The 10,657-nt window shown below is 45.4% G+C and overlaps 1 protein-coding gene across 1 annotated transcript in view; it reads left to right on the top strand.

Annotated features, from left to right (window-relative positions):
* CMTR1 (cap methyltransferase 1) overlaps positions 1 to 10,657 on the top strand; it is a 55,110-nt gene that overhangs the window by 28,492 nt on the left and 15,961 nt on the right. Inside the window, exons 11-13 of the mRNA XM_045294860.1 lie at positions 7,005 to 7,101; positions 7,727 to 7,859; positions 8,635 to 8,814. Of these exons, the coding sequence (XP_045150795.1) occupies positions 7,005 to 7,101; positions 7,727 to 7,859; positions 8,635 to 8,814 (410 nt within the window). The remainder of the gene's footprint in view (positions 1 to 7,004; positions 7,102 to 7,726; positions 7,860 to 8,634; positions 8,815 to 10,657) is intronic.

Here is a 10,657-nt window from a genome sequence, read left to right as displayed (position 1 = left end):
GAAAATGAGATGTGCCTGGTAGTATGTACGCAGTATCCATAACGGCTTCAGCAGGTTTATTATATATGTATGACTATATGTGCATACACACATATCTGTATGTAATATAGATGTAGCTATGTGTACATGCATATATACATGTGTATAGAACCTTTTTTTGTTGGTGTTGTAAAATTATATATGAAGATAAGTCCAAAAATATTGCTACAAAAGCATAGAAGCCATTATTAAACACAAACGTCGAACTATACAACCAATCTTTCTTAGCACATCCTCCGTCTAGGTCTGTGGAGCGCCGAAGGAGGGGTTCTTACCCTTCTCAGCCTCCTTCCCCACGAAGCCTGCGCTCTGACCCGCCCATGTCCGTCCAGCTGGCACATGTGGCCTCCAGGGGCTCACATCTTGTTCCACTGAAGTGTTCTGAGTTTGGGGAACAAGAAGGAGTTCGACAGGGGCAAGGTTGGGGCTGTAGGGCACATCAAGTGAAGTTTCCTGATGAAATTTTTGTAGGACGGCTCCTATTACCTGCTGTCGAAGAATCAGCCGGTGCATAATTGTGATGGGAACAAATTCCTCAGCGCAACTTTTGTGACCCTTTCCTCACCAGTGCAGTTTTTTATCTTTCTTGAAACTTCTTCCTAAGAAGCTCTCAGGATCGTCCAGTGTCCATTGAGATCATCTATCAAGATTCCCTCTAGGGAACCTCCAAACACAGTGGCCATCACCTTCTGAGCTGACCTTGTTGCCTTGAATTGTACGAGCGCTGCAAAACCCCTTGGAAGCCCGTTTTGAGTGGACCTCTTTTGGGAGAGACCCTGCAGAAACTAAGACCAGTGTGTTAGAGAGAGAACTTGTCTGTAGCTATTTACGATCGATCTCAGACATATGGAGGCACCGTCTGGAATGAGCCTGTGCACGTACGAACTGAAACCCTAGTGTCAGTGCTTTATTTACCCTCATATATCGTATCCTTTACCAAACCTGTCCCTTTGTTTCGTATATTTCTTAATTTGATCACTTACCTTGGTCAAGCTGTACGTACATCACCAGCATTCGGTACTGCCTTTCCCATTACCAAAAGTAATACATGTCTATTATCTAGAGCAGGGGTCCTCACACTACGGCCTGCCGGGTGTTTTTGCCACCGCTGCCTGCCCTGCTTAGCAGCCGACCCATCCAGTGTACATAGGAAGTTGCTCATAGTGTTTTTTGAAACTGTAGTCCAGCCCTCCAACGGTCTGAGGGACAGTGAACTGACCCCTTGTTTAAAAAGTTTGAGGGCCCCTGGTCTAGAGAGTGAGTCCCCCTCTCCCACCACCCATACTGGGTAACCCATGCAGTGAGTACTGAGAAAGAGCTGCGTACTTAGAAAAGGCTTTAAAAAATGCATGATTAGAGCCAGCAACAGCTCAAGACATGTTGTCCCCTCACTGGAGCATACTGTCACCGAGGACAATACTGGGACACATGGCAAGGAGTTAGTCCAGGCTGAACCTCCCCTCCCCCCCACACCTCCCACCCCCGCAGCGGGCCGAACCAAGAAGGAACCCTAACATAACAGCAACAAGAGGAAAGCAAAGACACAAAGCCCCTGAAGAGCCCCCCAAACAGACTTCCAGCTAGGAGGGCAGCTCCTGGAATTTCCCCAGGACCAGTGAGGAGAGGAGTCATACAGGTCAGCGAGCAGACGTAGAATTGTGTTTTGGTTTTTTTCAATCTTTTTTCTTTTTGTTTGTTCTCTGTTATTGTTGGGTTGCCTGCGTATGTGAGATAGGGATGGGAAGTAAGCTGGGGAGAAAGCATGGGACTAACGGTCCGGAGGGACTGTGGGGAGAAGGAGGTTGGCGAAGGGAGTGGTGGGCAAACAATGGCTTAGACAGGAAACAACTAGGGAATTAAAATCAACAACGAGGAGGACCTAGAGATCCTGAGGGTGTTGAAGCAACAGCAATCTAGCTGAGGGGAATTACTAAGAGGTGGAAGTAGGGTGAGTGTGATGGGGCAAGAGGACGGTAAAAGGAAACAGAGGAATGATCTAGGAAGCAAAGCTATGGAGAGAGGTATAAGCATAGGTGTGTACACATGTTAATACATTAGTTCATAAAAACGGGTATTGGCCCATGTACATATATTTATATGGCAATACGGTGAGGTTATGGATTGATTTTGGGCCTCTGCTCATGCCCTCCCTCAGTGCAAGAACACTTTGTTCTAACAACTTGGCATTCTGTGATGCTCACTCTCCTGACTCCATTGCTGGAGACAAAATGAGTGCATAAGCACATGTGGTGAAGAAAGCAGATGGTGCCGGCTATCAAAAGATATAGCGTCAAAAAAAAAAAAAAGATATAACATCTGGGGTCTTAGGGGCTTGAAGTTAAACAAGAGGCCATCTAGCAGAGAAGCAACAAGCCCACATGGAAGAGGCACATCAGCCTGTGTGATGAGGTGTCACCAGGACGGGGTAACATGCATAAGAAGACCCCAAACAAACCCTATTGTTGAGAGCGAGGGGTGTCGGAGCAGAGACCTAAAGCCCATCTGTAGACAATGGGATCCCCTCACAATGGGATCACAGGGAAGGGATGAGTCAATCAGGGTGCAATAAAGCACTGATGAAAAACACACAATACTCTTCCTCTGGTTCCTTGAGGCACCTTACCCCCCACTATCATGACCCTAGCCCTGCCTTTCACTGCGTGCTTGACTGGAGTATGTGCACGGGTACAGATAAGATATAAGAGCTAACGACACACGGAATCCAGGAACAGGAATGGGAGTAGTGATAACAGGAGGGGGAAGGTTGGGAGTGGAGGGGAGGAAGGGGGAACCAATCACAATGATCGACATATAACACATAACCGCCCCCCCACCCCACCCAGGGGGATGAACAACAGAAACTGTCGGGGAAGGGAGACAGCGGTCGGTGTAAGATATGAAAATAATAATAATTTATAGTTTATCAAGGGGCCACGAGGGCTGGGTGTGTGTGTGGAGGGGAAGAGGAGCTGTCACCAAGGGTGCAATAGAAAATAAGTGTCTAGAAAATAATGATGGCAATATGTGTACAAATGTGCTTGATACAATTGATGTTGGGATTGTTACAGGAGCTGTAAGAGCCCTCAATACAGTGTCAAAAAAAATGCATGGAACAAGAGTTAAAAAATGATGGTTTGTCCCATGAACTTTTTGAAGCCCCCTGGTATATAGCTATTGTTTTCTGCTAAAAGTGTGATCACACAATACTTGCCTTTTGGTGATTGACATATTTCATGTAGCATAATGTGATCCACGCGCTAATGTTTTGAGAACTCATCAGTACTCTTTGTGACTCCCTAGTATTCTGTGTGTGCCCATTCATCCATTGCTGGATACTTGGGTTGTCACACAGGTGTGCATGTACGTATTTGTGCCATTGCCTTTCTAAGAGATCCACCTGGGAGTGGGATTGCTGGACCGTAAGTGTTTTTCTCTTCCCAATGTTTTGAGGGCATGCCATACTGTTTTCCATAATGGTTGTATCATTTTATAGTCCCATCAGCAGTGGATAAGGGTTGTAATCTCCCTATATCCTTGCAAGCACTTGTTTTTTTGTGTTTTGTTTTTAACTTATCAATGCTGTTAATAGGTTTGGGATGATGGCATTAATTTGTACCTTTATGGTTAATACTCAGGAGCGCATGTTTTCGGTCACTTAAGACCTCTTTGGTGAAGTGTGTGTTCACATACTTTGCCCATATTTTAATTAGCTTGTTAGTCTTTTTGTTGTTGAATTTCTGAAGTTTTCTGTCTATTTTGGGGTGTAGCCCTTACTGGATTTTTGGTTCTTGAAGATCCCCCCTCACACCCCCACTATATAGGCTCTCTTTTTACTTGTTTAGTAAGATTTAAAACAGAAATATGTAATTTTTATGTGATCCTAGTAATCAGATTTGTCTTCTGCTATTTGTGCTTTTGTAGTTGTATTTGACAGTCTCCCTTTGAAAACCATTAGCTCCCACGAGAATTGTCTATATTGTCTTCAGGAATTTTATAGTCTTAGCTTGACTATTTAGATCTGTAATGCATTCTGAGTCATTTTTTGTGTATGGGTGGAGGCATGGATTGTTTCATATTTCTGCTAAATGTGTATCCAGTTTTCCCAATACCATTTGTGAAAGAGACTTTTCCTTCCCATGGAATGGTCCCTTGTCAAAAATCGCTTGTCCGTAGATGAATGGATTAATTTCTGAGTTCAGTTCTGTTCCACTCCTCTGTGTGCCTGTGCCAGGCCATTTTGATTACCATGACTGTATGGTGTAATTGGAAGTCAGGGAGTATAAGGCCTCTGTTATTTTTCAAAATTGCTTTGGCTATTCAGGGCCTCTTTCCTTTCTGTATAAAGTTAATGATTAGTTATGAGGTTTCAGTACAGAAAAGAATGTTGTAAGAATTTGGATTGGGATTACCTTGTACTTATAGATCATTTTGGGTAGTATTGGCATTTTCACAATATTAAGCCTACCAGTCCATGAGCACAAAATGTTTTCCTTTTATACAGGTCTCTTTTAGTCGGTAGTAATAACATTTTATTTATAGTTGAGTATTCAAGGGAGCACAGCACTCACAGGTGATGTTGTTTACCGTATATACTCGTATATAAGCCAGGTTTTTCAGCACGTTTTTATTTTTAATTTTAATATCTTTATTATCTTTTAAAAAATATTTTATTGGGGGCTCTTACAGCTCTTAATGACGCCGCATACATATATCCATTGTGTCAAGCACATTTGTACATTTGTTTCCATCATCATTCTCAAAACATTTGCTTTCTACTTGAGCCCTTGGTATCAGCTCCTCATTTTTCCCCTCCCTCCACGCTCCCCCCTCCCTCATGAACCCTTGATAATTTATAAATTATTATTATTTTGTCATATTTTACATGTCCGATGTCTCCCTTCACCCACTCTTCTGTTGTCCGTCCCCCAGGGAGGGGGTTATATGTAGATCCTTGTGATCAGTTCCCCCTTTCGCTCTCATCTTCCCTCCACCCTCCTGGTATTGCTACTCTCACCACTGGTCCTGAAGAGTTCATTTGCCCTGGATTCCCTGTGTTTCCAGTTCCTGTCTGTACCAGTGTACATCCTCTGGTCTACCCAGATTTGTATGGTAGAATTTGGATCATGATAGTGGGGGGAGGAAACATTAAAGAACTAGAGGAAAGTTGTATTTTTCATCGGTGCTACACTGCACCCTGACTGACTCGTCTCCTCCCCACGACCCTTCTGTAAAGGGATATCTAGTTGCCTACAGATGGGCTTTGGGTCCCCACTCCGCACTCCCTCTCATTCACAATGATATGATTTTTTTGTTCTGATGATGCCTGATACCTGATCCCTTTGACACCTCGTGATCGCATAGGCTGGTGTGCTTCTTCCATGTGGGTTTTATTGCTTCTGAGCTAGATGGCTGCTTGTTTACCTTCAAGCCTTTAAGACCCCAGATGCTGTATCTTTTGATAGCCGGGCACCATCAGCTTTCTTCACCACATATGCTTATGCACCCTTTTTGTCTTCAGCGGTTGTGTTGGGAAGGTAAGCATCATGGAATGTCAGTTTAAAAGAACAGAGTATTCTTGCATTGAGGGAGTACTTGAGTAGAGGCCCAATGTCCATCTTCAGCACATTTGTTATGCTGTTTTTGTGGTAAAATTAGGTGCCTCGGCTTGTATTCGAGTATATACGGCATTTTATAAATCTAGTATATGGATGAAGGGTGACTTCTAAGAGTGGCTTATAGGGAATCCAGGCTTATGGGGAATTCTAGGATGATTCCCTTGGTGTTCCCTCTATTTTATTGGTCTAGTACATCTGACCTTTTCAGGAATTTGAGTTTGGTTCTAGTTTTTCTCCCCTTCTGTCCAGGGCTTTTCATGGTATCCTCAACGATTGGTAGTGACAGCCAGGTGCCGTCAAGTTCTCCTCATCTCAGATCCGATGAGGCCATGGTGCCGGTGGGCTCTTAGTTCTGTGGAGTAGTTTTTTCAGTGAATCTTCGCTTCCCTTTGTTCTCTGTTGTTCCAGTTTAGTAGAAACTAATAGGTGTATCTTAGAGGACCACTTGCAAGCTTCTACGGTCCCAGCTGCTACCCCTGAACGAGGGTATAGAATGTAAACTTGACAAGGTTTATGGCCTTAAGCATTTTAACGCAAGAAATCAACCCCACATAGTATTTGGAAGTCTCCATAACTGGGTCTCCTCTTGCTGCATTGTTGAGAATGTTGCATCTTTAGTCACGAGGGAGATGGGTCTGTAATTGCCTTTGTTTGCGATGCCTTTACCAGTTTTGGCATCAACGTGATGCCGACTTCATAGAATGATGAGTTTGGTAACATTTCCTCTTATATAAGAAGAACCTCTGGTTTCTTCTGAATCTCTCAGGAGGGAGGCTCCCCCAGGAATAGCAGCACACTTTCACTGAGCAAGCACTGTGCTCAGACCTTGCCAGCTGGAGGAGGAATGCCATAGGCTTGGCATAGACCGTCAAGCGGGTGTAGGAGAAGCCTGTGGTCAGCTAAGAGATTCCTGCTGGTGTCAGGGCGGTGCTCACCGCGCTCCTGTTCAGCGGGCAGCACAGGGAGTGAGTCTCACACCACCCTTACTCTCTGGGTCTTGCAGGGACTCACCGAGCACTGTGTTCCGTGTCTTTTAGTTGGCTCTCACTAAGCCAGTGTTTTGCTTTTGTTTTCCCTTTCTCTCCCTTTGGATTCCTACAGGAGTTTAAACTTTTTCTGACCATCTCCTGGGACACTCATCCCCTGGGAGTGAAGAGCTGGAGAGGCCCACAGAGCCAGTCTGCGGGCCTGAGTGCTCGTGCTGGCTCCAGCTATAATGTTGTGTCTGATCAGTCAGGGGTGTGGGCAGTGAACACACTTAAACAGCATCTGGAGGAAGACGAGGCTGGAACGTGTTTTCGTCCCTCATCCTTTCTCTTCTGTGCCCCTGTCCTTGTTCTCTCCCTTCAGGGTTTCTCGGTGGAAGGGCAGGAGAATCTGCAGGAGGTCCTCAGCAAGCAGCTGCTGCTGTGCCAGTTCCTCATGGCGCTGTCCATTGTCCGCACAGGTGATGCTTCTGTAGCCTCTCCTCGCTCTAGGACTCGCGAGGGGCCAATACATATGTGTGGGTTGGGTTAGGAAATTAAGTCTTTTTCTCTCAGGTGGCCTAGTGAAAAATGTAGGGAAAAGTCCCCAAACCAACCTACCAATCAGCGCATTTCCATTTAGTTGATTCCACTTCATAGTCACCCTATATAGGGTTTCGAAAGCTATCCATCTTCACAGGAACAGATAGTCTCATCCGTCTCCCAAGGAGCAACTGAGGATTTTGAACCGTCAGCCTTGTGGTTAGTAGTTCAACACTTAGCGGACGGATGGCTCCTCCAGGGCTCCATATATACCAGAAACCAAACCCACTGCTTTCGACTTGCTTCCGATTCATAGCAACCTAGTAGGAAACCTTTGGGCTTCTAAGGCTGTAAATCGTTATGGGAGCAGAAAGCTTCGTCTTGTCCAGTGGAGTGATTGGTGGGCTCCAGCTGCTGACCATGTGGTAACCAGTCTTCTGACCTCTTGAATTGCCACTGACTTTGAATGGGCCCTGGTGCCCTGACTTGGTCACATGTATACCCTGAGAACAACTTAACTCCTGGAATCGAACTGACTTGTCCCTCTTCTCCTCTCTAATCCAGGAGGCCACTTTATTTGTAAAACCTTTGACCTGTTCACACCATTCAGCGTGGGGCTCATTTACCTGCTGTACTGCTGCTTTGAACGAGTGTGTCTCTTTAAGCCAGTTACCAGCCGTCCAGCCAACTCGGAGAGGTGAGGCTGCCTTCTCTTTCGCCAAGTTGGCTAAACTTCAGAACAGTGAATCCTGGGTGTCTCCCTGGCATGATCTCTCAAACCACATTAAGAACCTTGACATCACAGAAGTTATTAGAGGTTCTGGGAGCCGAAATTTTGGAATCTGATAGGTCTCATGAGGTACCAGTTCCACCTGTGTCTCCCTCTCTGTGTGGGAATGCCCACACACATGTCTGGGGATCCTCCACTTGGCCCTGGGTGGAGAGGTGGCCAAGAGTGCAGCCAATCAGGAGAGTCCCAGGGGCTAGTTAAAAACAGGTTTCTGTGGCCATCCCTGGGAGGTCCGATTCACTAGGCTCCCCGAGTGATAGAGATGTAGTCAGCCTGCCCAAGGCAGCGGAGACCCACCGCTATCGAGAGGAATACTACACCCAGTGCCATCAAAGCGATTCCAAATCATAGCAACCGGACCTGTCCTGTGGGTTTCCAAATCTGTGGCTCTTTATGGGAGAAGAAAGTCCCCCTCCCCTCTCTCTCTCAGAATTATTGGTGGATTTACACTGCTGACCTTGAGGTTAGCAACACATTTTGTAATCCACTAGGCTACCAAGGCCCCTAGAGAAAGAGACGTTTGATGATAAAGGGAAGGGTTAGAGGCACATAAAGTCTGTGTATAAATGTAAGGCTGAACAGGGAGTCCTTTTAGCCTCGTGACTTGGCCAGGGGTTGATGGAGATGTTAATGTGTGTAGAGGAAGTTCTTGCACAGTGCACTGACGAGTTTCTCTTGGCAGGTATGTGGTGTGCAAAGGCCTGAAAGTGGGCATAGATGATGTGCGGGATTACCTCTTTGCGGTGAATATTAAACTCAACCAACTGCAAAAAACAGATTCTGACGTCAGCCTAGTGGTCCCTATGGAGGTGATCAAGGGAGACCAGGAATTTACTGACTACATGATACGGTCCAACGAGAGGTAAGCAAGCGGGGTGTCTTTTGCTGGCTTCCTGGCATATGGAGGAAGACCAGAGTGAAGGTCTGCTTGACTGGCTCTTGGCACCACTTTGCCAATTCTGACAAATTGGTACCTGGGGTTGGTCTGCTCCTCCCAGACTTTGGTTACCTCGGGGCATCTCACCCCGCTCCTATTCCCCATCCTGAGGGTGAAGGTGAGTCCCTGGCAGGAACCATCCTTGGGAGGCCATCGTGGTGGGTGCTTGTGAAGTCCCCTGTGTGGAGGCATGAGCTGGCTGGAAAGCAAGTTTATACCATGTCTTGGAAATGTCTTGCACCAAGGGTTCTGCCAGTTCACAGGTTCCCTAGACGGGTATCTGAACGCAGTTTGTTTGTTTTCTTTTTCCATGGATCGTTCTTCTCATTCTGGTGGTGGTAATTTAAAGCTGTAGCAGTTGGCTCATTGTTCTCTAAGTGAATAGGCTTTAAGGCCAGGTGTTTTTGAGATAGGCTTGAGGTTTTTAGAATAGCAGTGCATCGGTAAGAAATGCGCTTAGGAAGTCAAACAGTACTTGGAAAGGCCACAATTGTCAGCTGATTTCCAAGTCACCCATAGGAGTTTGCGGGTATGACCTTGGAGAATCGTAGAAAGGGGCAAGGAAGTCTTTATTTGCAGGGTAGACTTTTAACTCATCTGGCATTGCATGGTGTTTCAGCTTTCCATAGCACCGCCATCTTGCTGTGGAGCCCTGGTAGTAGTATAGAGGTTACAGATTGGGCTGCGATCCACATGGTCAGCAGTTTGAAACCACCAGCAGCCCCAAGTGTGGAAAAATGGGCTTTCTACTCTCATAAACAGTTACTGTCTTGGAAACTCACAAGGGGTCGTTACCAGTCATCATTGACTTGATGGCACCGTGAGAAGGCAGCTTGTGAGTCTAGTGGGCACCAAGGTGGAGACTCAGGACCAGCCCAGAGTGGACAAGGGCCTGGTTTGGTCTGGGGTACTTAAAAACTTTTTGGTGGATTGTGGGTATGCATAGATACAAGGCAAAACTGGACTTCTTAATGCTCCCCAAGCACAGTATTTAAACAGTGCTGTAACCACTTATTTTTCTTTCTTTACTTTTGAAAAATTGGGATGTAATTGCATAAGTGAATTGCAGGTTTAAGTGTACATTTCAGCTGTTTTGATAAATACAGAGAATCATCCAAGTAGCCCACACCCCTACCAAGATAAAACAAACCAAAACATTTCTCTCCTCTCAGGAGAATGTCCAGTTGATCCCCTCACTCTCCTCAAAGGAGCCACCCCCCCCCTTTTATTTATTTTTATTAAAAGATCCATCTTATTGGGGGCTCTTACCACTCTTACTACAATCCATACATCAATCGTATCAGGCATATTTGTACATATATTTCCAGCATTCTTTTCTAGACATTTACTTTCTATTGAGCCCTTGTATCAGTTCCTCTTTTTGAAAGCAACCACTCTTGATTTTTATCACCAGAGGTTAGTTTTGACGAGGGGCTTCAAAAAGTTTGTGGAAAACATGCCATCTTTCAGTTCCATTTTTCCATGAACTTTCTAGCTTCTGCCTGGTCTAAGTAGAATCATAGAGTGTGCATGCTTGTGTGATGTTTTTGATCTTCCTTCATGTTGCACTGATTCGACCCTTTTACTCCTGAGTAATATTCCACCGCAACTTATTGAACAGGAAAAAAGCCAAAAATAGCAATCAAATACACTAGTGTCAAGTCAATTCTGACGGATAATAACCCTATATTAGCGCTTCTGAGGCTGTCAATCTTTTTTTATTATTTTAATTTTATTGGGGGCTCTGACAACTCTTACCACAATCCAT

The sequence above is a fragment of the Echinops telfairi genome, unplaced genomic scaffold, assembly GCF_000313985.2.
Source record: "Echinops telfairi isolate 266 unplaced genomic scaffold, ASM31398v2 ScPeMD7_3533;HRSCAF=4204_1, whole genome shotgun sequence".
NCBI classification, from domain to species: domain Eukaryota; kingdom Metazoa; phylum Chordata; class Mammalia; order Afrosoricida; family Tenrecidae; genus Echinops; species Echinops telfairi.
The sequence above is the reverse complement of the archived record's forward strand: the minus strand, read 5'-3'. Positions and strand labels throughout refer to the sequence as shown.